Raw genomic sequence first — 27,567 nt, forward strand, 5'->3', positions numbered from 1 at the left:
CTCACTTCCCCTATTTTTACTGGTTAGTTCCTCTTCCCAGGATGGTTCTGGCATGGAATGAGGCTGAAGCAAGAGCTGTGATGGGGGTGGGACGACTGTGGATGCGTGTGTGCTTTTGCCAGGATAACGCTGGGATGGGGTGGGGAACGGATGACAGGAACACTGTTGGGGATGGTCTTGCTGGCCCCAATGTGGGGCTTGGCCCCAGAGTAGCTGGAAAACACTGGTGTGGGGAGCCCCTTGCTGGAGGCTCCCACACCAACCTGGAGCCATCTGCATTTCATGCTGGGCTGAGCGTTCAGCTCACCTAAAATCTAGCCATGCGTTTTGCTGTCACCCAGTTTTGAAGCCTAAGCAGATATGCTGTTTTTTGGCTGGGATAGAGTAAATTTTCTTCATAGCAGCTAGTATGAGGCTGTGTTTTGGAATATCCCTTTGGTCAGTGAGGGTCAGTTGTCCTGGCTGTCTCTCCTCCCAACTCCTTGTGCAGCCCCAGTCTACTCACTGGTAGGGTGGTGTGAGAAGCAGAAAAGGTCTTGGCTCTGTGTAAGCACTGCTCAGCGATAACTAAAACATCCCTGTATTATCAACACTGTTTTCAGCACAAATACAAAACACAGTCTCATACCAGCTACTATGAAGAAAATCAATTCTATCCCAGGCAAAAGCAGTACAGCAGTGGCCCCTGGTGCGGCAATGGCTGTGGTCCCTGGGATCGGAGGAGGGAGAGAAGCCCTGTGGGGCAGACAGGAGCTGCCTTGTCTCTCCACCATGCAGGAGCAGCTCCCAAATGGAAACCAGGGCTTCTCTATGCCGTGTCTGCTGCTGCCAGCCATCCTGTCCCGTGGCGACCAAGATGTGGCCAAGCAAGGCAAAACCTGCCTGCTGCACCCAGCTGAGGGATTAAAAAAAAATAAATTTCCTTCCTGATCACCACAGGGAGTGAGCAAATGCCGAAGTGGGAGAGCAAGCCATGCTCACCGGTTGGTGGGCGCTGGTAGGGGAGGCAGAGCCCTGGGTAGGGCTGCTGCCGCCATCCAGAGGGTGAGGAAGGGGAAGCGAGGGAGGATGGCCACCAGCAGAGGTGCAGGTGGTGGTGGAAATGTGGTTTGGACCTTCCCCCGGAAACAGCAGAGCCATTAAATGCCTGGGGCCTGGGTGAGGGATGGGACCTGCAGCTCACAACAAGCCACAGCGCTGATGTAACCCAAATCAGCAGGGCCTGGGATGGACAGGGGCAATGCAAAACCTTTTTGGTGCCACTTCTGGGCTGCTGGGTGCCAGGTCTGACTTCTGGCCCCATTGCCGGGTCTGGCAGGGACACTTGGCCACCTGAGTCCCAGCCCCAAGGACACGGTGCCCTGGCATGCCAGGTTCGTGCATCATCATCATCATGCTAGGGCTTTCCGTGGGCTGGGATTCCCTGCAGCGGTGCGTTGTGACAGCCTCGTCCTGCCGCTTGTTCCCGGCATTGGGAAGTTGAGAATAAATGAGTCTGGGAAGGTAACAGAGTTCAGTGCTCTGGCTGTAAAAAGCAGGTGGCCTTAGGAAAATGGCCAAGGGCTACTAAGATGCATCAGTTTGCAGCAAAGTTCTTGGTGGGAGGAATTAGAGATTGTGACTCAGTGAACAGAAGACCCACAGATTGTAACAGCCGAGCAGTATGAGCCTAGGGGCTTGCAGGGATCACCGCAGACCGATGTTAAACCGGGAAAGCAGGATCTATGGTACAGCCACCAGGCCTTGTGTCAGCCAGGGGTTGGTTGGCTGCTGGCTTGGATGGCTGCTCAGCATCAGAGCATGGAAATTGCTTAGGATTGATGAAAAATTGTGTATATATTGTGTCAATAAATAAACAGAGCCTATATATACACACCCACACATATAGATATTTCAGCTTTTCTTGGCTATGCAGAAACCTGAAAGAGGGGCGGGGGGATACTTTGACAAGAAACAACCCTTTTGTCCTCATTGATGTTTTATTTTTAGGCAGAGCTTGGAAAATCTTGTCACAATGAGCAGCAGAGAAATGTGAGTTCAAAAGCCATCAAAATTAACCATGTGGGATTTTCCAGTTTTGTTCCCTTTTCTGGCTGTGACTATTAGCAGTTGGTTATGGTGTTCTGAGGAGAAAGCAGGACTGAGCAATTTTGCGAGCTCTGTGCTCAACGCCTCTGCTGGTAAATGAAGAAGACAAAGTGGGAACTCGGGCCATCCAGATGCAGGTATGACTTGAGTGCTCTTAAGTGTGGTCTTGGCTGCTTGTTTTAATTTATGTCTCTGCATTAAGATGGCGATTTGATCCAGTGTCAAGACCTGCCTCCTAGAAAGACTCAAACTCAAAGCACCTTCAGGCAGAAGGGCCCTTTCTGCTGTGTCAGCTGCAACCTGTTTTTCTACAAGTGATCTCCTGAAACTTTTAGGGCCCTGTAGCCCATCTCAACTGAGTCAGGTCATTCCCCAGCAGAGAGCTGCAAAAGCAGTGAGGAGCCCAGGAGGCCCCTGGGGACAGTTTCACCACCCCTGATGGCCACCATGCAGCCACTCACTCACTCCTCCCCGCTCCCAGTGGGATGGGGAGGAGAATCAGAAAAAAAGTAAACCTTGACAGTTGAGATAAGAACAGTTTAATAAATAAAGTAATAACAATAATAGTAAAATAGAATAATAATGATAATACTAATGAAAAGGAATATAACAAAAAAGAGAGAAATAAAACCAGCCTTCCTCTAAGACGCCAAGGCCTGCTTTGTGTAAGGGGGAATTTTTACTTCATAAGATACTCTGCGTATATGGTATCTGGCGATGCTGTGAAGACTGGTGACCCACAATGCAATTGCTCACCACCTGCTGACCAATGCCCAAGCAGCGATCTGCCCCTCCTGGCCAACTCCCCCCAGTTTATATACCGAGCATGATGTTCTGTGGCATGGAATATCCCTTTGGCTAGCTGGGGTCAGCTGTGCTGTCCATGTTCCCTCCCAGCTTCTTGTGCACCTCCTTGCTGTCAAAGCATGGGAAAAGGAAAAATCCTCAATTTAGGGTAAGTGCTACTTAGCAAAAACTAAACCATCAATGTCTTATCAACATTATTCTCACACTAAATAGAAAACACAGCACTGTACCAGCTACTAAGAAGAAAATTAACTCTATCCCAGCCAAAACCAGGACAGTATGTCTCGCCTGACCTTTATGCACCAGACACCAACTTTGGCTATTTCTGCTCCCTGCCCCACCTGATGCAGACCAGTGCTTTAAGTTGCTCTTAAATTAACATAATTTAAATCCACTGTGTTTTGGTTTTTTTTTGTCTTTCTGTCCCATGCTGCTTGTGCAGCCTCTGGCATCAAAGGTGTAGAAAACAGTCTTTAAGCGCTTACAGACTGTCTTCTTCCTGGGTAGAGTAAAACTAAATTTTTTTAGCAATACCCTTACAGCACCAGGAGTGGGAGTAATTAGGGGCGTGCTAGTTATTCCCTTTGTGAGCAGGTTTCCCAGGGAATCTAATTGCAGGTGAGTGACACCATTTAATGGCCCTATAACATCCCCATCCCACAGCAACCTGTGTGCCAGCTCTGTGGGGGTCAGGTGGTGCAGCCGTGGGAGGCACTTGTGGCAGATGAGCAGCACAGATACTTCCAGCGTGCTCTTTTGGAGATTATTTCTTGAAAAGGTATTGACTGCGACTGTTCCTACAGCTTTGCTCACCTGGCTTTACAGGGCTTTCCTAGCTTTGGAGAAGAAGGGAAAAGAAACCTGGCAGGAATCACTGGGTGATTCTGCCACCACCAGGCCAGGCTTGCTCAGTACCTGAACCCTGTTATTATGGGTGTGTAATCAATATTGGATAATTCTGCCCAGGGCATTTCACTTTTCTTCATGTTGATCAAAACCTGTATTTTTCTCAGTGGACACCAACATTATTTCTGGTTGCATATAATATATGCTTATTCTCTCCGAGTGTTGTTTGAATACAGGGAGGTAGCTCTAAAACTGTGAAGATCTCAGGAAGGATAACTTTAAATTACTACAATTTGTGGGTACATTGGTGATGAGAATAGATTCAGTAGCAACACTAAAAGCAGCAGAACTTCAAGCGGATGATTTCATGGGGTTGGAAGAAGGATGAGTGAACTAGTGTCCCTGTCACTCAGTGCTACCCAGCACGGTGTGTAAGGCCTTGGGTCGGATCAACCAGGCTGCTTCTGCCATCAAACCAGAACTGTGTTCCCCCTGTGAGACATAACATTGTTTACCAAGTTATGTAGGTGAGAGAGAAATGTATTCCTGGAACATAAAACCCTAGAACACAGTGTCATATGACATAGTGCTACATTGAGACATTTGGAGCCTGAATTTCAGAGAAGCTGAGGTCAGGAGTCAGATGCTCCGCAATTCTGGAAAGCTCCGTCTTTATAATTTCTCCTTTGCCAGGCATGGTTACCATAACCTGGGTCACATTGCTTAAGGTCATTCTGTTATTTAGGTAATTAATGAGAAGACATGCAAATCCTAACGCTGAAGCAAGTGTTAATTTTATGCTTTTTTGGTCTGTTTTTCAAAACTATGTGCCTGTACTACTGATTTGCTCTCCCTTTTCCAAGCCAAATGCATTTACCACTTATCACCAGAGGATGATTAAAACTGCACTCAGAGCACGTATGGAGGACGATCGCTGGCAGTTTAAACCGTTTGACTCCACAGTACCATTAGGCAGTTTGGCTGTTGACTTGCCCTTTCTGCTGCTAACCCAGTTCAGGTAACCAAGTGGCCTTGTGTAAAGACCACATTACAAGGGAGCTGCAGAATAAATGAGAGTGCTGAACTGGTTTCTGTTCAGATCTCAACAAGTTCTCATTTGTTTTATCTTTCACAGTGTTTACTCTCCACTTTATATCTTACTAGTTTCAATTCTTTTTGATAAACACATTTTCTCCTCTAGCTTCCTAGTATTAGGGGACAGAGCTAGGGCCTCAATTCAGGGCAAGTTAGAATAAAAGGAAGCTTTCTTTATAATAGTGTAACCTGCTTAGCCTACTTACAGTGAGAGAGCAAAATGCAGAAAGAAAATGTCAATATACAGTGATCTGACCCCTTGTCTACTTTTTAAGAACCTGACAGCAAGAGGAGAGCAATCAGGTCTCAGTGAGTTCCAGCAGGTGGTTCCACTTGGGCCTTTGGGAGGATAGTGGAAAAAGCAGCTGAAAACCACCTGACTGCACTCTGCAGCAATAATTTCTGTCATTACTCCAGCAGATTAGACACTCTCAAAGCTACACACCCCGGTATGTGTTCAATAGTGGGAGGTGGCCTGAAGCTGGCTGTCCAGACCAACAATCTTTGTGAGCTATGAACCCCAAGCTTTCCAGATAAGGCATGTATAAGTATCCACATGGCTGGATACTGCAACGTGGTTACAGGAGGAACAGTGACATGGCCCACAAAAAGGTGACAGTAAAGGATGGGGTTGAGACTGGACAGAACAAGCCTCAGACACAGGCTGTTTAAATGGGCACTGGAAATCTGAATTTCTGACTTTTTTCCTGCCAGTAAACATTCCCGGTGTTACTTTTGAACAACTCTGTGGCTGTACAGTTCAGGAACTAGTCCAACAAAGAATAAACCAGCAAAAAGAAAACAGAGAGAGTATTATTCAGTGACATCAAAGGTCCCTGCTCAGGTTCACTATTCACCCCCTCCCTCTGTCAAAAGACAGAAACTTCTCCTTTGTTGATTAAAAATGGATCTGCTACTATAATTTTGTTCAAAACTTCTAAAAGGGCAATCTTACTCCTGCAGACTCCTGGGTATTGCATGCATGTACTGCTATACTACAGACCTCGTCGTTACCTCGGAATGACTGTACCGGACCCTTCTTTGCCAGTTTCTTTCCCCATCTGTGCTCCAAGAGCAAGGCCTCTGGCTACCCTCCTTTCCGAACTGGTTCAGGCAATGTACCTTCCCTTTCACTGGGATTACTGTTGTGTTTGGGAAGTCACTGTCACCTCGGCATGCAACCCCCAGCACCTATGCTGAGAGACAACTTGGCACCATCACTGAGCCGCGACAGACACAAAACCAACCGCAGATGATATGCTGAGTGCTCAGGTTTTGTCCACCCCAATCCTAACGCAGCCAGGGAGGAAGTACCAGGAAGAAAGCACCTGTGCAAAGTCCCTTTCGAGAAACGAAAGGAATGATGTGACCTATCCTACCGCCTCTGCACACGTTTCTGGCTCCGTGATGGCCTGGGGGGGGGGCACCGGCACCAGCAGGTGCTCTGAACCTGGGGGGCTGTGCAGCTAACCTCACAGCTGGGCCCTCCAACACTCCCTGGGAACGTCTCGGGCAGGCAGGTGAGCTCTGGTGTCATCTGCCTTTCAGGTTGTTACAACTTCTTTTTGCAAGTTACTGCCTCTCTGAGATGCCAGCAAAGTAGCTCCCTGTTCTGTGTAAAGCACAATCAACTGCTTTATTCTAAAGTTTAAGCTGTTAGTTGGAGCAGAGTAATTTCTTGCCATATTTATACATCATAAAAGTGTTAAAACAATGCAGTTTTCTTTTTGGTGGTCAGAAAGAGGACAATAATAGGGGAAAACAGGCAAAAAGGGTTCTAAATCTGCACCTCTCCTCCCGAAGAAATACCTATACCTATGATTTACTTATTGATTAATGCTCCTGTTTTGATAATTTTCAGTGAGCAGCTCTCAGGAGTAGGATCACTCTCAGTCTCTCTTCCTCCTTCCTCCTGCTGACAATTAGCATGACTCAGCCTACAAAGGATCAGCAGTGTCAATGACTCAGCCCTGTGACACGTGCTCCATCAGTCCATCTAGACGTGATTTAAAAAAGCAGCAAATACAAGTTTTTTTGTGCTGTGGGAAGACAGCTCTTTCAATTTGATAAAAATAAGATGTTCCATCCAACCATCCACAGAAGGAAGAGACTTCATACAGCTGACCACTTAGCTGCCGCCCTAGTAATTGGCAATGTATTTTGTTTCTTTCCAGCAGGTCAAAAAAGCATTTTTCCACTTGGTTCACGTATAATTTGAAAGAATTCATACTCTGCGTTTAAGGTGTATTTTTCAAAACCCAATTCATATAAAGCTTGTGGGTACTTGTCTCATTCAATCTATAGTGTCTAAGTGCTGCTCCCACTGGGAAAGCCACTAAGCAAACCCCAGCTGGAGACCAGAGCACTTCTATCATTGTTTCGCTGCTGAACGAAGTATTGTGCAGCGTATGTTCTGTATCAGGAGGGGCCTAGAAATAAACTCCAAAGACAGAGGAGATTTTATGTTGTTTATGAAGTTATACATTATGTATAGGGGATACTTTATACATGAAGAGAGTAAATCTAGTCTCAGTCCACAGCTATCGTTCTCTGTATGCTGTGGAGTGAAGCTGTTTCTGGCAGTGCTGATCTCAACCATGTGTCAAAAGTTTCCTTGATCACTCACTGAGTTCTAGTTACCAAAACTCTTTTTCCTCTGAACACGTAACGGATGTGGCTTATGCTGGTGTTTTTCATTCTTTGCTTTCTTTCCAGTAAATTAATCTAATTTAATGTTTTAAATAGAAGTTCTAAGTTTTTTATTTACAGAGTGAGCCCTAGGGAACGTTCCCCAGACGTGTCCCTTTTTTTTTTTTTTCTGAGTGAATGCAGAGGTTCTGCTGATATTTGTGAGGTGTGGATGTCTTTGAAGGTGACTATTTAAATTGTCAGCGGATACTAAACACCACCGACAGTTTCAAAGTTTAGTAAAATAGCCAACACATTCACAACAGCAGCATCCCTCCCCCACAAGGGGAACCAAGAAGAGCATAAAACAGACAGTCTAAGAGTCTTCTGATAATCTGTGCAGTATATTTCAACTTCAAGGTGATCTAGTTAATGAATCCTTAAATTTCACTCTGGCAGCAATTCAGAAAGCTGGACCTCCATAACACTGAGTTGATTAGAGCTATCTTCTCTATTTTTAATGAGACATATACTAACACTAGCAGAATCAGCGTCCTGGGAACCATCTGCAGGCCATACACTTGTACTAAATAGAAGGGGAAACACGGAGCAAATTTGTATTGCTGTAACTGTTTGTTGTATGTCTTACAGCGGTGTCTTGGACAGTGGGAATTGCTGAGAATATAGCAAGAGTCAGATGGTAGCCTAACCTGTGTCATCAGGTTACCTGCATTTGGGTGACACAGAGGGGCCACCTAACACAAAGCAGGTTAATTAGAAGTCACACATCCCCTGAAGGGGGCTCTGCCTGACTCCTTGGCTCTGAACAACAAACACGCCAAACTGGGATTCAGGCCTCACTGGACAAACCACTACACCAAAGTAAGAGATAGCCCTTGCAGCATTTAGTATCTACTCCACAGCTTTCAAGTTGTGGTACATACTTTGTTTACATCTTTCAGTATGTGCCTTTTCTCCTGTTTCAGGATGACTTGGTAAACATTCTTCTGCATAATAATCCAATTTACAATTTTACTCCCAACATTCTTCAGTTTAGTATCTGATGTTTTGTCAGAAGTTATCCTGACAAGGAGTAAGTCCCAGGGTTTGAATCATTTTACCTGGAGTACCAAAAGCAATGGGATAATCAGAAAGAGATGACAAACACGATGTGAATTTACAATAGGGAAAAAAAGGCTATCTGCTACAGTGTCAGCAGTTCCCATCTTGCTAGTATGTGCAATTTTCTAGTGAAAGGGTTTGAAAAAACAAAGGGTTCTGTCATCTGGCACAAATGCTGAGAGCAACAAGTTCATAGACCCGACTGGCTCCTCGAGGCACTAGTCTTTCTGAATTATCAATTAAAAATATTAAAAGAGTGAATTACATGATTTAATAATTTTATTGTAAATGTAAGAAATTCTGAGTAAATTAAGGCTTCATGTGCAATCTGCTCATGAGTTGAAGCTTTATTTGGAATCTGATCACAATTTACAGTTTGGATTATTTCCTCCCACTGGATTTGGCAGAGGCTGTACTTGTATAATAGCACATTAGACTATTTAGATCTTAAATTAATCATCTTCCTGTAGACACTTACACTGTAACACAAGTGATTTTTGTACAGTGTAGGAATAAAGCAATGCTTTTAAGAGGTCTGCTGTGGGCTGAACTGTATCTTTCTCACTGCTTTATAAAGATCTGTGATCTCAGGAAATACAATCTGTAAAATCCTATTGCTGTAAAATTACTTACCTGTTGTATCCTGTACAAGCAATTTAAAATGATATGTTTAGTCATGGTATAAAGTGAGTTGCAGTCAGAGCATTCAGGTAAGTGAGGCTGAAGTTAAATCTTAGAACTGTGTCCAGCTCTCTCACGAGAGCTTCCTTTCTAGAAAAAGACCCCGAAGAAGGGCTAAAGATTTGTAAGTAGATAGAGCTGGAAAATGGGCGAGAGGGTGGCACACTATCTCCCTCACACACCAAGTCTGTCCAGAAGCTTATGCAGTGTGCGTTGTCTGCACAGTTTCAGTGTTCCCTCTGGAGAACACTTGCTGTAACACTTCTCGCTGGCGGGAGGAGTTGAAAGGATAAGAGATGCCCTATTGCCCCAAGATTGCATGAAGAAATAGGTGCTTCGAGGTCAGATTCGGCTTGAATGCCAAGGAATCTGTGAACACGGGGACATGAGGCTCCAGCTTTTCTGAGGGATTTCAAACCGTAAGGTAATGACAGGAAAAGATACGAAGAAAATCCTGAGGCAGCTAGAGTTTTCTTTCTTCCCGGGAAAGAGCAATCCGGCTCATTAGAAACAGCGTGCTGCAGCTTTCTTCTCGAAAGAGAGAAACAGGCTCGAAAAACCTAAAAATCTAACCGTAAAAATCAAAAAGGTTTCTCCTTTTCCTGAAAGGCCCAGGCACCGCCGGAGCCGCCGCCGCGGCGGGGCGCGAGCGAGGCCCAAACGTCCCAACCGCCGGCCGAGGGGCTCCCGCCGCCCTCTCTCTGTGGGAAGCCCCAACCCCCGTTTACAGCTGTAAAGCCGCGCCCTCGCCTCACGCTGTCACCGAGGCAAAACAAACCCGCAGCCGGGTTTTATCCTGCTTCCCACAGGCAGGCTCGGCCTTTATTTCCAGCCGGGGCCGAGGGGGCCGGGCTGGGGCGCCGCCACCCCGCCGCGCTGAGGGAGCGCCCCGCGCCGTATTTACCCCTATTGAGCGCAGCCCCGATTACCGTATACACCCACATGGACGCTCCCAGAAAGGAGGCGTTACCGTATTTACCGCTACTAACGCACGACCGCATTTCAGGACGTGAAGCCCAACACGTGCTCCCGTATTTCACAGTGCGGAAGCGCAAACGCGTAATGTCCCTCACAAAAGCGGCACGGCGGGAGAGCGCATGCGCCGTGCCGCGACGGGGGTGGGAGCGCGACCCGGTGGGGTGAGGAGGAGCGGCCGGTCCCGCCTCCTTCCCGCGGCTCTCGTTGCCGGCGAGGCCTGTCCTGACCCTGTTTCGCCGGTCGGCGGGCCCCGGGATAGCGCGGAGTCATGGCGCAGCGGAGGGCGGCGGAGCGCGGGCCTTGCCAAGGGGCGGCGGAGAGCGCCAGGCACCAGCGGCAGCTTCTAGAAGGTGCCGGGGGTTGGGGCGGCGGGAGGGCGCGATCTCGTCTCGCCAACGGGCGACCGGCTGCGCCCGCCCAACCGCCCGCGCGCAACGGGGACGGCGGTTGGGCGGGAGAGCGGCAGCAGGGCGGCCTCAGGGGGGCCGGGGGGTGTGTGTGGGGATGAGGCGGGCTCCCGTTGTGGGGCCTGTCAGCCGCTACCCACGGCAGGACCGGGGCCGAAACGGGGCAGCTGCCCGCCCCCCACACGCGCGGATGAGGAAACACGCGTGGGGGGGTGTGGGGTGGGTGTGTTGTTCCACTACCGGCACGACTGTGGTACAGAAAGTGCAGTTTGCTGTGTTTTCCTTTTTCTTTCTCTAAGATTTTTTTTTTTTAATTATTACTTTTAAAATTTTTTGGTTTTTTTCCTTCTGGAGAAGATGTTATTAAAATAACCAGCGGTGAGGTATTCATGCTTGTAACATGGATGCTGCCTTCTGCCCCTTCGGCCCCAGCAGAGCCAGTGCACGCCTGGGGGATCACGCTGACCTCAAAGTGAAAAATGTTAAAGCAATAAAATTGGCAGCTCGTCCAGCTGGCTCTGTTTAGTCCGTGGGTTTCATCATCCTTTCGCCGTGTTTCACAACTGTGAGGTGGCAGTGCCACCCCATTGAGTGTTGCGCGTTGGCATTGTAGTCATGCCACTGGCATCTGCGAATGAAAACACAGCCTTGGCGTTTTTCATGTTCTTCAGGTGACCGAGACAACTTGCTTTGCTCACTGCAAAGTTGTGCTAATCTGGCAGTTTTAATATGTGGGCACATGCACACCCTTGTATGGATGCAGAGAGTTCTTACTGATTATTTCTCTGTTTAAAATTCTTTGTGCACATAGCTGCATTTGTGCTGATCAGTGTATTACATATATATGGTCGTATTGGTAAAAATCTAAAGCATAGAAAAGGCTAAAATGGGTCACTTTTTGTACTCCCATGACTTCCTCGACACAAGTATTTAACAGCTAATAAAAACTTAGACATATCCAAGAGAAGTTGTCTTATGCAAGTGTAAAATATGTGTAACTCCCAAGTTGAGACCTGTATTTCCCAGGCTGGTGTGTGTGTTTACGTGTGTTTTCTTCCAAGTGGGTCTCACCTTGTTGCTAGTGGCTGTGTCTGGTGTTCCTTCTTAGGAGGAAAAACAAAAGAGCCTGTTTCAAAGTTGTATTGTACATACATTTAACTTCAGGTTAAATTTCTAGTTGACTAGCAGATGATGTGTGGCCAAAAGGAAAAAATATGTATGCCTTACTCAGTTTTGCTCTATTTTCTTCTTTACAAATTTATTTATTAATGGAGTCGTAAATTATTAAGGATTGTAGGAGCTGACTTCTATGGGATGTTTGCCAGCCTAAGAACTTCAGATTTGTTTCAAAGCTTTCAGGGAATGTGGATGATGTGTTGTATATGTTACTGAAAGTATTGGTGGGAGGATTATGTCCATAGAGAGTTTACCTTAACATTTCCTTAAAGTATAAGTCTGAAATCTGTTGTAAGATGTGAGGGTGGTGGTGCTGTTGTTTTGGTTTGGTTTTTTTTAACTTTGTTTTTGTTTAATTTCAGGGAAAGCTCAGGCAGAAGGTGGATCAGCTCGGACATCACTTCTTATTTTAGTGTCCATCTTCTTATCAGCAGCTTTCCTTATGTTTCTGGTATATAAAAATTTCCCGCAACTTAGTGAGTAAGTATGTCAGGAAAGGTAAATTAACTTGCTTTTCATTCAGTATCAAATTGTCAAGGAGCCTACAGGGGGTTAAGTGATTTTTAAACTGAGTTAATTATAGACATAACTTTTTTTTTTTTTTTTAAATTGATTTTATAATCTAGAATGTCAGGATACAAAGTTTAATACTGAAATACTAACTGGTAGGATCTGTGTGAACAGTTGTACTTGACCTAGGGTTTCTGTTGGACAGTTGAGATATATGTTTTGAAAAGTTACCCCCTGTCACATTAGCAGTGGTAACTCACTATGTTCTTAACTTTCTTCAGTTGAGACCCAAAACGTGCTTGGTTAGGGCTAGGTTTATTTTAAAATTCCTTGTGCGCTGGTATAGCTGCAGGCTGTCGTCAAAGGGGACATTCTTTTTCATAACTAAGCTTCACGTTCTCTTTTTCTCCTTTTTGTTGCATCTAATACTTGTGTTGGGAAGGTAGATAGTTTCACAAGGTGGAAGCCTGCTTGTCTGACAATTTTCTTTTTTTCTTTTAGTATTTAATTTTCTGTCTGATTAGCTTGCTCAACAAGTTCAGTTTGCAACAGTCCAATCACTAAGTCTGATACAGAGGAAGAGAGGACACTCAACTGTGCTGCCCAGGGTTGCACCAGATTAAGGTGTGACATGAGATTCTGCTCTTAAAGCTTTGTTTGTTTGTGAGGTAAAGCTCTGCTGCTCTTGCTGCACTTCAAATGTTATGACCCTAGCGTTGAGGCAGTTATAGTTGTTTTTGGCTGAAATGTTGACTGCTGTTCAGTTGCCAAGGTTTGGTTGGAGTAATTATTTTTTGATCAGTGCGTGGTAAGAAGAAAAATGTAATCCTAGAAGTGAAGCAGATTATTGTAATGAATAAAAAAAATATGGTTTGCAAATATCTAAAACTGAGGATTTTCTAATACAAAACACCATGTAAATTCTAAGTGTTTATCTGAGAACATTATCACAATGATGATCATGTGGTTTGTTTGCTGAGGTTGTAGTTTAGTGATGTAGTGTATCTAATTATCCATATATTCAGTAAGTAATTTTACTATACCGTTTGATTATATTTACCACCATTCCTGCTTTTTTTTTTTTTTTTCTTCCAGAGAAGAAAGAGAATGTATAAAGATTCCTAGAGATATGGATGATGCGAAGGCCTTGGGAAAAGTCCTGTCCAAATATAAGGACACATTTTATGTTCAAGTATTAGTGGCTTATTTTGCCACGTACGTTTTGTATCCTTTTTCTGATATAAAAGGCTGTTTTGATGTAGTGATATTTCTCTGAAAAATCAATGAAAAATACAAACTTAAATTGCTGATCATAGGTGAAGAGGCTAACCTGCCTGGATGTGTTTATAAATAGACACAAATATTCAGAAATCTTTGAGCTTAAAAGTATTTCTTACGTGTTTCAGTATGCTTTTTGGACTGTAAGAAAGGGCTGAGTAGAAGGAAATTGGTGCATGCATGTACAGTTGTAAATGGTGCTGGGTATTTGCATGCAGCCTGACCTTGACTGTGTCTGTTGTGGACAAGATTTTGAGCTTTGATACTAGACTCGGACTCATTTTATTGCCAGTTAGAAATTACTGTTGATTCTAAAGGAAAACTGAGACTACTGCACTGTTCTTCCTTGAGACATTCAGAAGTGCCATATGTGAGTAATTTACAGAATATTTTACACCGTTTCTCGAGGAAAGCATTTTGAACCTTCTTTCATCACTGCAGTGGCAACATTCAGAAAACAAATCTCTTATTTCCTTTGAGAACACTAAATTTCTGAAGTACTTTCTGCCTAGGGAGACACAAAGGCTACCTGTGTTCTGTGTTAACTTTTTTCTGAGTGCTGAATATATTAATTAATCATTAAACACACTCTTAACTGGAACACTTAACTAAAGGTTAATAACTTTTAAAAGCCGTACAAGAGGTCTGTTTCATAGTTTAATGCGGGAGGCTTTTGTAACAGAGAAGAATCAGCGCTGAATGTGCCATTAGTAATTATCCTCTAGCCTTGTTCTTCTTACGTGAAATTCACAAATAATAGATTTATGAAGAAAATTAAAATGTTAGGCTTTATATATTAACAGGAAGGAGAACAAAAATTGGCTGTTTATTGACACTACTGTAGCAGCCAATGTGACATTTACTGTCTCAGCAGTAGACTGTGATCAGTGACAAGCATGTTGGTTATCTCAGAACCTTGACACTTGCTTAGAAGCAGCTGTATTGGTTGTAATGGACTTTATATAAAGAAAGACTACTTGGCTTTTTGATACTTGAGTCAATTCAACTCAGATAAAATAGTGTGCAATTTTTTTTTGCTGTATAAGATTTCTATGCGAAGTGGGCAATACATCATAGTCTGAAGTATCCCCTGCACACCTTAAGCTCAACAGCCTATTTGCATATGCTGCAGAAACTTAATTTTTGCCTTTTCAAAAAGTTCTGACTGATATTGGTGGTGATATATCCTAGTTATCTAGTGATTGTAGCATGCCTGTTTGTAAGGAAGTAGTAGTTGCCTTCATAAATGTGAGTCTTTTATGAAACTCATAGTAGTTACGGGCTTGGACAGTTCTGTGAGCTTTTCAGAGAGAATACCTGAAATCTGCATCTCTTGTCAACAATGTAAAAATCAGAAGTATGTGTTTCCTGTAATGTCACAATAAATCCCCAGTGTCAACTGTTGCACAGATGAAGAGAAAAATGTAGTACAGCTTTTATTATTTAGTGACTTATTTTTGTATGTGTAATAATGAATTTACCCCTTGTTTTTCTGTGCTTGGGCTTCTTGTGCTACTCTGTAATATTTTGAAGTAAAGATCTTTAGAGGCTATACCTATTTATATTTATGCTTTTTCAAATTGTAATGTGTATCTTGACTGCTTATAAAATTCAGAATTGGGTAGTTTTTTAATTTATTTTTTTTTCTTAACTAAGATGCATTCAGCTTGCAAACATTTGCTATTCCTGGGTCGATATTTCTCAGTATCCTGTCAGGGTTTCTTTATCCCTTTCCGCTGGCCTTATTTCTTGTTTGTCTGGTAAGTATGGAAAATAGTTTGTGAGGGCATATATTTCTATCTATTTGGAATACAACCAAGCATCTGAACAGCTTCCTGTTTGAAATGATCAGAGGCTGAGTGAAATAGGGGTATACTTTAGTTTCTGAGGAATGAATGAATTCTCATTCAGTTCTGTTGTGAGAATGGCATTACCCACAAAGTTCACTGTAGCATTGGGTGATGATCCAAAAGACTAAACTGTTTCTCCAATTTTCTTAATAATGGACGCACCTGAGTGTGAATCAGCCGGAGTCTCCTTTACTTTATATTTGTCTAGCATCCACCAGAACCCGATTGTAATTTCAGAACACAATTACTGCATTTTTATTATTGCACTGCAAAACACATCTGTTTTTAAATGGCTTAAATACCCAGGACGCTTAATTTAAGATATGAAATGTATGTTACTGACAATCTTCAAAACATGTCATGTACAAAAGATAGTCCTAATGAGCCTTAGTACGTAAGAACGAGATAATTGAGTACGTATGGAGGATCAAGTTGATGAATTTTCAAGTTTGAATCTCTTCAGTGCCATTGTGTCCCTTATTTGTAAAGCTTTCACTGTTCAAAATCTTAAAATAAAACTGCAGAAGCACTCCATATTAACTGATAAGTAATCAACACTGTCAATTTTGAATGTTAAGATTGATCTAAATGTCTTGGAAATAAAGGAACTCTCTTGGGTCAACAACATTCTTAGTGAGTGTATATACTGCTGAAGGAGAGCCCTTCAGCCTCAGTGGAGGGTCGCATAGAAGCAGGCCCTATCTAGCCAGTGTAGTTAGTGTTTCTGCTCATTTGGTTTTTTGTTTGTTTTTTTTCAGTGCTCAGGACTTGGAGCTTCATTCTGCTATATGCTTTCATATCTAGTGGGACGTCCTGTTGTATACAGATACTTAACAGAAAAAGCAGTAAAATGGTCAGAACAGGTAAAGCCTCTAGAGATCACAGAATGTTTTGGGTTGGAAGGGACCTTAAAGATCATCTAGTTCCACGCCCCCCGCCATGGGCAGGGACACCTTCCACTAGTCCAGGTTGCTCAAAGCCCCGTCCAACCTGGCCTTGAACCCTTCCAGGGAGGGGGCAGCCACAGCTTCTCTGGGCAACCTGTGCTAGTGTCTCGCCACCCTCACAGTGAAGAATTTCTTCCTTATATCTGATCTAAATTTACCTTCTTTCAGTTTAAAACCATTATCCCTTGTCCTGTCCCTATACTCCCTGATAAAGGGTCCCTCCCCATCTTTCCTGTAGCCCCCCTTAAGTACTGGAAGGCCACTAGAAGGTCTCCCTGGAGCCTTCTCTTTGCCAGGCTGAACACCCCCAACTCTCTCAGCCTGTCCTCACAGGGGAGCTGCTCCAGCCCCCTGATCACCTTTGTGGCCTCCTCTGGACCCACCTCGAGCAGGTCCATGTGCTTATATTGGGGATCCCAGAGCTGGACACAGCACTGCAGGTGGGGTCTCACGAGTGTGGAGTAGAAGGGAGAGAATGCTGTTTTTACCTCCCTCGACCTGCTGGCCACACTTCTCTTGATGCAGCCCAGGATATGGTTGGCTTTCTGGGCTGCAAGTACACGTTACTGGCTCATGGTAAGTTTTCCATCCACTAGTACCCTCTGCAGGGCAGCTCTCAATTCAGAGATGGTGAAATTTATGAAAATGTGTAGTGGAATAGCATGGAAAACTAGGGGGTTTTGTGCTCATGTAGCTAGTTACACAGAAAGGATTCTGACTCTTTTCTGACACTGTGTAGTTACTTCTCTGAGTGTTTTTAAACAGTGGAGAATATTCCTGGTTTTATGGTATTTCCTGTGAGGAAGCTGTTTTTACCTAGGAAGAGTTTGCAACTGATAGCCCCCCTGGTTTAGTTAATGTCAATAGGAAACCTCTCCAGTTTCAATTTAAAGTAATAGCTTTCTAAGCATCAGAACTAATGAAAGCTGGGTTTGTGTTTTTTATAGGGGAAGAAAACCCATAGCTATATGTATGATTGCAAAACCTTTATTTGAAGATGTTATTGTGCTTGAAGAATTTAGAAACTTTCTCTTATAGTATCTGGTAACATTAGTTTCAGCAAGGGTTAATTGTCAGATGAAGTTAAAGATTTTGCAATACAAAATCATAGTGTGATTAGTATTTGACTTCATGTCTCTTGCTTTGATGCTCTGAAACATGTTCAAACGGATTTTTTTTTTTTTGGCAAGTGTGAAGTACAACTAACTATTGTACTCTGTTCAAGACTGAATCACATGAAAATATTTGAAACTTGTTCCTCATTAGGTAAGATGTGGAGATGTCCTGCACAATTGCCCTTATTAAATAATATAGTAGTATTTTGACTCTTGACCCAGGTAAACCTTAATATCGCAGTAGAATCTTGAGGCTGCTCTGAGTGGCAAATGGTTACTATTTCCATTAGTAGAACTGGATATGTGATATAAATTATGTAATTATATCTCATTGTTTCCAGGTTAATTGGACTATATCATGCTTGCATTTTGAGGACTAAGATGTTTTATATACAGAATTAATCAATGTTTAAATATTTGTCTTTCCCTAAGATTAAAAAAACCCCACAATGGTATTACTGAACAATATCAGGGCTACTGACTTTAGTGTTGCAGTTAAAGCTAAAGTTGGGGGGGGGAAAACAGGGTTGTGACTGGGATGGCTTGCTGTGTGAGATTTCAGATGGAATTGCAATCAGATGATGTTTGGTTTCATCTGGGGTCAGATGACCGTGTTTAGGCTTAGGCTTAGTGAAGGTCTGCCAGGATAGGCCAGAAGTGGTGGATGCTTTATTATCCTTATAACTTGGCTTGAGGTTACAGTTCTTGTTTGAAAGGGCTGATGCGCTAAAGCCAGGCTGGAAGGAGAAAAGACTTTGATGTAGTACTAGTGTAAGGAGCTGGGCTAGACTGGAGAAACTTAATTAAGACTGTAAATAAAGTTGGGGCTATTGTGATTGCTCCTGGGTAAATGTTAATGCTGGGCATTCTAGCACATGGGTAGATAGGTTTTGCAACTGTGCTGGCAGCAGCCACCTGATGAACTTCAGAGCCATGACCTGGGTAAGTTTCCAAGTAATAAACACAGCTGTGTGTCAGGCTTGATCATGAGTTAGGACAGAACAAACTTCATTGCTAGTTCCTGCAAAAGCTTTAGGGTCAGGATGACAAGCTGGCAGTGAGACAGACAGAGGTTGCTGCACTAAAGTTAGGGTTAGGCCTGCTGCTGCGCCGAATTACTCCTTTGCTGTTTAAGTTGTCTGATTCAGACACATCATCACCATGCTCTACTACAGACTGGTATTTCCAGACTAACTTCAGTGTGGTTTAACAGGTGATTCATTGATGACTCTTCCTTGAGTCACTCATTGTTTAACTGCTTTTTATGTTTGCAACTTGTGAATTTCTACAAAAGATACACACAAACTCCCCCCCCCCCCCCCCCCCCGCCCCAACAAACCCCTAGTAGTAAAATCACTGTGTATTTTCATGGCAGGGTTTTTTTTACTGAATTTTTTTCATTTTGTTTTGGCAGGTTGAACGACACAGAGAACACCTCATTAACTACATAATATTTTTGAGAATAACACCTTTTCTTCCCAATTGGTTTATCAATATAACATCCCCTGTCATTAATGTGCCATTGAAAGTATTTTTCATTGGCACTTTTCTAGGTAAGTGTTCTGGGTAGTGAACTGCAGTTTGGGGGTGGCCAGAAGAAGGGGTATTATGTGCTGCTCCGTGTGCTATGTTCAGCGGAGATCACCACCTACTGGGCAGCCGAAAGGCTACACAAGAATATCGGGTTTGTACTTTTCGGTGTGTGGAGCTTACAGCATCGAAAGATTTTAGTAGTCAGGACTGTTCTGATGTACTGGATCAGAGGTGATGGGCTCCAGGCTAATTACTTGCTTAAGGAAACATACATTATCTGAACACTTTATTAGTAACTTTTTGTTCCACTCCATGATTATAATATTTCTGTGAACTTCTGTAAGGTTCTCTTTTGAGCTCAACATAATTGTGTGAGGATGTAGGTGACTTTATCTGAAGGATTGTTTCTTCCCACTCATTTTGTTCATCATAATATATCTTCCTAAGAGTGAATTAATAATTTAACTAATCTAGTGCTAAACACTTTGGTTTTGTAATTGGCATATTTCTGCAAATATTTTTTAATCTAGTTAGGAAACAATCTGTATTTTTCCTTTATGAATTTGAATAAAACCCGTTTGTAGAGAGACAGCTTGAAATCTGCAGAGTCTAAAGAGCAGAGATTATTTTCTTAGTCTTCTATGTTTGAGTTGGTGTTAAAAATATTAAAAATGGCATAAAACCCAATCCTTTTGATAAGGGGTTTTTGTATTTGAATTTTGTATTTACACCCCTCTTTTAAAAAGAAAAAATTGTAAGGCAACGAAGTCTGAAATTTTTGGTGTTAAAAGTTGGATGACAATTTTATGATTTTTTTTTTTTTTTTCATTTTTCGTCCTAACAAGCTGTTTTGTCTTCCTTTGCTCTCCTACCTTTCTAACTCCCTGCTCCAGGTGTGGCACCACCATCTTTTGTAGCCATTAAGGCAGGAACGACGCTGTACCAACTTACAACAGCAGGGGAAGCTGTTTCCTGGAACTCTGTTTTTGTTCTCATGATTCTAGCCATCCTCTCCATCCTACCAGCTGTCTTCCAGAAGAAACTGAAACAGAAGTTTGAATAAGGATCAGACTGGACCAGAATTTCCCATACTTCATCTCAGGATCAGCACTTCTGATATTTGTATATTTGCTTTTCTATTGGATCTTAAGCAGTTAAAGGGGAGGCCTGTAATTGATAAGAATGTCTTTGAAAGAGCACGTGGCCTAAAATTGAAGGAACTGTGTTCAGAAATGTACTGCATATAGTTTTGTAACCAAACCATCAGTGTTTTACTTTGGGAGGGTGTGTGTGTGGCCTTCAGGATGAGGGAAGTGAAAACACAGATGTAACATTTTGCTCTGATTATGTGCAGAGCAAAAATTGTCATGTAGACAAACTACAGATAATGCTTTCTAAAACTTGCAGGAAAAAGCCCTTAATTATTCAGTCCCATTTTGTAACATTCGCTGTAGGCTTGCATGTGATCTGGTCTGAATACATTTCTCCTCAACAATACTTCTCTTTTTTCGCCTTTGGGAGTTCCAAAATAATAGCATAATATAATAATGGTGCTCACTCAGAAAGAAAGGGTTTTTGCAGTACTTTAACTACAATGATATTCTCATCCTGATTGTTTACTTCTATTTATTAGTGCTGTGTGGATTTAAATACTTGAATCTACATCTGCTTTACTAACTGGATTAACAAAGGCAAAGTGTCACATCATTCCTTCTTGTGCTCTGTAGTTTTATTCTGGGAGAGGATACAGGAGGGGAGAGAGCAGGTTAGACTTTTCATTGTGGCTGGCTGATGATTCTGAAGTTCTAATTTTGATTTTTTTTTTTTTTAATGTTGATTACTTTGCCAGTATTTCACTTGTATAGATTTATCCTGCCAATTTAAGAAAATGGTCATATGACTATATACAACTTTCAGTTCTCAAGTGATTTAAAAATGTTTAGCTTTAAGCAGTGTAATCTTACCATTTCTCAAGCAATATGTAAAGAGTATGACATTTTCCATTGCAGCTCGATTAGCTAGAAGGAATGTCAGGTACACAGATTGGTGCAGTTCTTATTGAAGAGCTGATTCCAAATAATGTTCAAAGCATCACGTAACAGAAGGCTCTTGTGCCAGTGTATATAAAATTGAAAAGATGATTCCATTGTCTTAAGTCAGTAGCTGGCAATAGGCAACCAGCTATGATTTGCCTTTAGGTAGAAGCACATATATTCACTCAATAAGGTATATGATACCTCCTCTTGTATGCTTTATAACTGTTGTAGTTTGTTGTATTGTCAGTGGAATCCCATAAAATGAGGCCCTGGTCATCAAGGGACTGGCGTGCGCATTTAAGTTTTATCCTACTGAAACCAGTGCTGGTTATATGCTTTAAGTTGGTGCCCCTGAAGTATCTTGCTGAAATGGGAGTTGACACATTAGCATGTTCTCCAACTGAAGGGTTTATTTGTCTGTATCCTCATCTTAACTCATCATAGGATAGATCATTGAGATGTAACAGAACAGTTCCATGAATGTGATAATGTGAAAGGTACTGGTACCTTTAAAGGGTTTTGTTCTTTTCTAACATAACGTTAAGTGACTCCTTCATTTCATCACAGTATTACATGTAAATAGATAGTAAATATTGTTGATACACTATTTGTCTTTTATTTAAATCCAGGTTGCACAGTAAGTGGTATTTTTTTACATTGGTAAAGGAATTCATATCACTTCTGTTTGCAAGTTTATTGTACAATCATTTAGCTTCAGCATTTGTTTTGTTGCTTAGAATTTACTCTAAAAGTGTACTTCATTGGCATTTAAAACTGAACAGTGATTATTTTTATTGCTGCAGTTCTAATTTCAGAGGTCATCTACCCAGGGGATTTATTCCCTAGTAAACTTGAGTGTAAATTTAGCTCTTGTGAGCAAGCATCCCCTGGACTGTCAGTGTGAAGTTGCTGTAGATTTACAGCCTACTCTTCTACATAGTTGATTTTTCATGCAGATGAACTCTCAGAATAAATTACCTACTACTTACTGTCCTCTTCTCAAAATTTGTCTCAATTTCTGGTCAATAACAGATGCTGTTGTAAAATCCCTTTTATGCCATGTAAACCCAATGTTTTGGTGGAACCTTGACACTGAAGAAGGAACTGAACTATGTTTCAGTTTAATGTGAATCATGCTACCACTTGACATTTTCACTGAGTTATATTTCACTCTGTAGATGGGAGCAGGCTGTGTTACTGAAAAACCTGTTGTGTTTCAGCCATAGACGGGGTTCCCATCACAGTGGCTGAAAGCCTTAAGACCTTGAAAAGGTTGAAAATAAGGTTCTTCCCTTTTGTAAAATCCTAGTGTTTTTTTAACCTGTCTCTTCTGTGTTTATCTTCAGCAGCCAATGGTCTCAGGCAGTTTCCTACCCCGGGAGGACGATTTCTGAGGGTTGTGAAAAAGGCAAAAAAGCACTGTGCTGTGGAACACTGTACTAGCCTACTCTTTCCTTTAGGGAATCCAGCAAGTGATCCAAGAGAGCGCCATAACATTTTGACAGGAAAACAGTGGCTACCATGAAACAAACCAGGAAATCGGGAAGATGTGGCTTTGTTTTTAATTGCAAGGAATTCTGAACTGTTAGGTGACTTGTCTTTTGGAATTTTTTGCCATATTCTGCATGACATCCTTACTAAATGTCTCTTGCCATTTGATAATAAAGCTATTGTATAAAACATGAAACATTGTATTTTTGAGTACAATGAAGCATGCTGAACTTCCCACTAAGCTTAACTTTTTATTAACCTGTTTAAAAGGGATGAGTTCTTCTTAAATGGTATTTTTAATGACTGATTAAAAATTAAACTGAGCTGATTACATCTGTAGATGAGATTCATTCTGTTTCTACCTTTATTTCAGAACATAAATGTAAACTTGACTTCCTTTTCTGTCTGAAATTAATTTCTTGCATACAATAGTAATTTTGAAAAGTTTCTGTATTTTGCACTGGAAGGCAATTGCATCTAACTTTGTTTAATCTCAAACAGAACCATTTGCATAATTTGCTCTGTTTTTTTTTCCCCTATGAATTCCTGATGGAAGGCTCATGTGCTAAAGTTATTATTATAGCTTCATTCACGTTCCCTATTATGTCCAGTTCATGGAATTCTTTTTTTGCCTTGTATAGAAAACTAATGCTGAAAGCTTGCTGAAAGGTTAACACTAAGGAAGTAAAAGTTAAAAAATGAAAAGTCTTTAAGATGTTAGTGAGCTGTGCTATTATGCAGAGGGAAAACATAGTTTTTATCGTTAGGTAACTTTGAAGATTTTTGTGTGTGGTTCCTGAGAATATTCATCATGTATAGTTTCTGTGATAACCTAGTTTTATAATAGTAACTAAAATGCAGTGTGGATTGCTCTGCTTTGCATTAGAACTGAGGTATGCTGCCTGCCTCATACCATGCAGTTTACTCTGGATTAAGCTGAATAACCAGCAGAATCGGCTCAACCAGGTAGCTGATCAAGGACTGAAACACCCAGCAGCTACTGCAGGTACATTTTTACAAATGTAAGGACTAACTGAAATAGAAGCCTTTGCGAGAGCTGTTGCTGCAGGAATGAAATTCATACCTCTAGTGTTTTGCACTAGAAATATATTTAAAAGGAACAAAGCAGGAAATGCATTTCTTTTTGTTTTAGTCACATATTTTTTCTTTCATTCTTGTAAGTAATAACAGAGGAGTAATAACTCTGGGAATTGTGAGAGCTAAAGCACTGAGAATCATACCTTCTAGTCAAATTCTTTTATTCAAAATTAAGTTCAGCACAGTGAACAAATCCTGTCCCAGGAGTGCTGTGTGAGTGCCTGCCCATTCCTTAGCACCTGCTATAGAGCCATTGCCAGAAAGGGGAAGTCAAACTATCCCTCAAATATATAATGAACTATTTTTCATCATGTGGGACAATCTTTTTTGCAAGATTACAAAATGGGGATTCCCCCTCCCCCCCCACCCCCCCCGAAGTCTGTAAAGAATACAGGTCAAATTAGAGAACGCTTTCCTTCTGTCATAAATAGCATGAGGTTTGTGAGTCATATATTTTAGTATGACAGTGTTAAGAGGGAAATAAAATTTTGACAGGAGAGCAGGATCCAGAGCAAGCTTTTCAAGTTTCCCCTCAGAGAAAAGTCAGTTATTCCGATTATGACCAATCGATGTCTTGCAATGACACATGTTTCTATCTAACTCTCAGCTGGTGGCTTTATAGCTCCAGGTTACCCAAACTGAAAGATATTATGGCCTTTTAATAATGACAATATGCATAAGACCATAATATGTTTACTAACATACCGTAACTCCCCTTCCCGTTCTTAAAAATATTGCACCTAGTGTAATAATTCGTGTTTCATTGTTTTGTAGTACACAAGGAAGACTCTGGGTCTGGATTATGAGAGCTAATCAATGACTGGTGTATAACTATGTGAAGAGGCCTCAGAAAAGCTCCTTCCTGTAGATAATCTTCAAAAGACAGAGAATTCTGCTTCTGCACATCTCTAGGACTTCAATGATATCTTCATAGCCTTAAAAGGTTAGTAGACAGAAGGTTAGCAGGCTCTGGAGAGGAGTGGGAGTGCCACAGTGTGGGAAATGGCTTTTAAAACTCTGCATTGGAATCAAGCTTTAACATTATGGTCATAAATCCTGATTTTTCTTTCATAACCTAGCCCTTGAGCAGCTGTATCCAATAATCTGGAATTTGCAGTGTTTACTGTGCTTGAAAGAACTCCATGGTATGAAAAAGTGTTTTGAGCAGATCACTAAATCATTCTTATGTTTGACTATTCTGTGTTAAAATGATTTCTCACAGGGAATATCCCCAGGGTGGGGGTTGGAAGGGCAGAGCCCAGCTGGCCTGTTCCACTGCCTCCAGCCAGGGAGCAGGGCAGGCCGGGAGCAGCCTCAGCCAAGAGTTTGGGTCATTGAGCAAGTCTGTAGTGATGAGACAGGTCTGAGGTCAAACCAGAAACGCAAATCAGCAACCCAAGGTCAGGGTTGGGCCCAATAAGGGTAACCAGGTTCTGACACAGCCCAGCAGCCCAACTTAAATAGACCCATGGTTGTTGGGGTTGACATGTCAGCTGAGCCTGGTCAGGGCCGCTAAGGCCGGTTAGTGTCCTCAGGACCCTCTTAAGGCAGTTTTGGTCTTGATATGGTAACTTTGATGGGACTGCTCCTGAACTATATCCTCTGATTCTCCTCCAGTGTTAAGGGAGATCCTAAATGCTCAGTCTGAATACTGTAAAATCTATTAAGCACATATGGCAAATTAGACATTTGCCCCTTCGTGGATCTAGTGTCTCAACTAGGACACTAGGCCAGACAGTTGCAAGTCTTCAAACCAGACCTTGGTCTTAACCAATGTGTGACCTTGACTATGTCAATATTGTGCAGTTTCCTGAAAGGCTGTTGGTGCTGTGTTTGCCTTGGTCTTAACATCAGTGATGAAAATCAGGGTATTCTCTTCTCCATGGCTGATTCTGCAGTCAAAGGGAACCTCATAATGATACAGAGTTCATCTTACTCTGCTGTGGGGTGCTCTTGCAGGGATTCCTGGGCTGCCTTCGCAGCCACTGTGTTGTTTTGGGCCTCCCACAAGTGGGAAATGTGGAGACCTTGAAACTATGGATGTTTTCAAGACCTTTCTTGGCTGTCAGTGCCTTGGCCTTTGCCTCCACCTTGGAGGACTTGGCCTCCTTAGACTGGGGCACCAGCCTCAACAAGTGGAAGTGAAATCAGAAACAAACTAAACCAGACTGTCACATACTTGCTCTCTGCCCTCATCTTGGATATGGACAAACTCAGACCTCACCAAGTGGCCTGGTGCCACTGCCCATCTGAGGCTCTGGGAGCCCTTGTAGTAGATGCACCTGCATGACTGATCTATGACCTGTTCACAAGCTGCACCACCAGGTGTGGGCTCCTGGAGCTGGGGAGAAGAGCAACAAGGCTGTGGGGGAGCTTAGGAAATGTTCAACACCGTGATGTGACAGTTCTCCTCTGATCCGTGACTTGATGTGGGAGGATGGGCATTAGGTGATCTGGTGTGGGGGCTATATTCCAGAAGTCTGTTGTATGGATGTTGCTTACGCCAAATATGTTGTCATTAAGCAATCGCAGCCAGTTTCAAGTGTCCAGTTTTGCAGACTGGAGAGGGTTGCTTTAATATAAGTATCAGATTATTTTTTTTTTTGTTTTAAGAATCCAGGGTAAATATCTTAATTGAAGTCCTTATACAACATATACAATTAGCACCCCGACAGCTGTAGCGATCTGTTTATGCTTTGAGCTCTGTTACCTTTCTAAGCTTAACTTGTCTTGTGAAACAGCTGCACAGAAAAAAAGGCAGATACCCTATTTCGGAATTTTTCAATTCTCTGAGCAGTGTTGAATGAAATTGTAATTTGCTGTTGTGGTTTCTTACTGCTTATTAAATAAACTCTTCCAATAATCATGATTGTGATTGTTGGCAAAATAAATCTGAATTAACTAGTATGAGGAATAATCAAGATATGTTCACATTAAGTTCTGTCTTCACTATTTTTAAAAGACTTTTATTCTCTTTGACTTAAGGCTTGAGCTTGAAAATCCCAGTCTTTGCCATTGAAAACAGCAGCTGAATCAATAGTGGTAGTCTTGCCAAAGACAATGAATCTTTTTAAATCACTTCCTATTTACTAATATATCTTTATAATTCTCTGGCTAAAGCATCATAGTTTCCACAGATTTCACAATTCCACAGATTTTTTTCAACATCATAAAGAATATTTTCAAGAATTCATAATGTAGTTTAGAGTGTCATTGCCTTACTCAAGGACATCTAAGCAATTTGCAAAGTTCACTGACAGAATTGCCATATTTTGGATGTTTCCTGTGATGGGAACATTGCTCAAGACGACTGACAGATTAAAGCTATTGGCCTTTGAATCAGACGTCACAGATGTTGCTTGTGGTGACTGGGCAAGAGTATTTCAGAAATGAAATCATCGGGGAGGGGAAAAAGATACAGTGGCAAAGAGACAGTCATTGACAAAATGGGAGGAGAAAACTCTAGCTGCTTGGGTACATCTACGGGATGCTTAGATTCAAGAGAGACCAGGCTGTAAGCAGAGAATTCATCTGACAAAGTATGAATGAGCTTTTCACAGCAAAAATTGTGGTGACTGACTAACTTAAGTAACCTTTTGTTGATTCTGGTTCGTGCAGTTCCTCCCTTCTTGTTCCTTTCTTGTAGCAATTAAAAGCAAATCTGAATTTCTTAGTCTGAGACTCTCCTTTTAAATGAATATTTCTTGTCCCTTACCCTGTTGCATAGCAAGGCATGTGTACGTTTAAATATTGCTGCTCAACAGTATTTCTGGTAATCCTCTGCTTGCATACTGGCCCATCTAATTTTATTTGCTAAATCTTCTAAATACATTCTAAACGCATGGTTATTGCTGGAACAGTAAAGTGCAAGTAAGAACAAT

General features: G+C 42.1%; 1 protein-coding gene across 1 annotated transcript; it reads left to right on the plus strand.

Moving 5' to 3' along the window:
• Nucleotides 1–10,381: 10,381 nt before the first annotated feature.
• Nucleotides 10,382–27,359, plus strand: TMEM41B (transmembrane protein 41B). The gene is made up of 7 exons (XM_074884579.1): nucleotides 10,382–10,595; nucleotides 12,191–12,308; nucleotides 13,434–13,562; nucleotides 15,283–15,376; nucleotides 16,225–16,329; nucleotides 18,943–19,081; nucleotides 19,955–27,359. Exons 1-7 carry the CDS (start codon nucleotides 10,514–10,516, stop codon nucleotides 20,122–20,124), a joined length of 837 nt encoding a protein of 278 aa, XP_074740680.1. The 5' UTR covers nucleotides 10,382–10,513; the 3' UTR covers nucleotides 20,125–27,359.
• Nucleotides 27,360–27,567: the final 208 nt, after the last annotated feature.

Source organism: Strix uralensis, chromosome 15 (assembly GCF_047716275.1).
Source record: "Strix uralensis isolate ZFMK-TIS-50842 chromosome 15, bStrUra1, whole genome shotgun sequence".
Taxonomy (NCBI): Eukaryota; Metazoa; Chordata; class Aves; order Strigiformes; family Strigidae; genus Strix; species Strix uralensis.

Coding starts and splice junctions, on each gene's coding strand:
- TMEM41B (XM_074884579.1), top strand. CDS start 10,514: ATGGCGCAGCGGAGGGCGGCGGAGCGCGGGCCTTGCCAAGGGGCGGCG. Junction 10,596..12,190: donor CCAGCGGCAGCTTCTAGAAG/GTGCCGGGGGTT, acceptor GTTTAATTTCAG/GGAAAGCTCAGGCAGAAGGT. Junction 15,377..16,224: donor CCTTATTTCTTGTTTGTCTG/GTAAGTATGGAA, acceptor GTTTTTTTTCAG/TGCTCAGGACTTGGAGCTTC.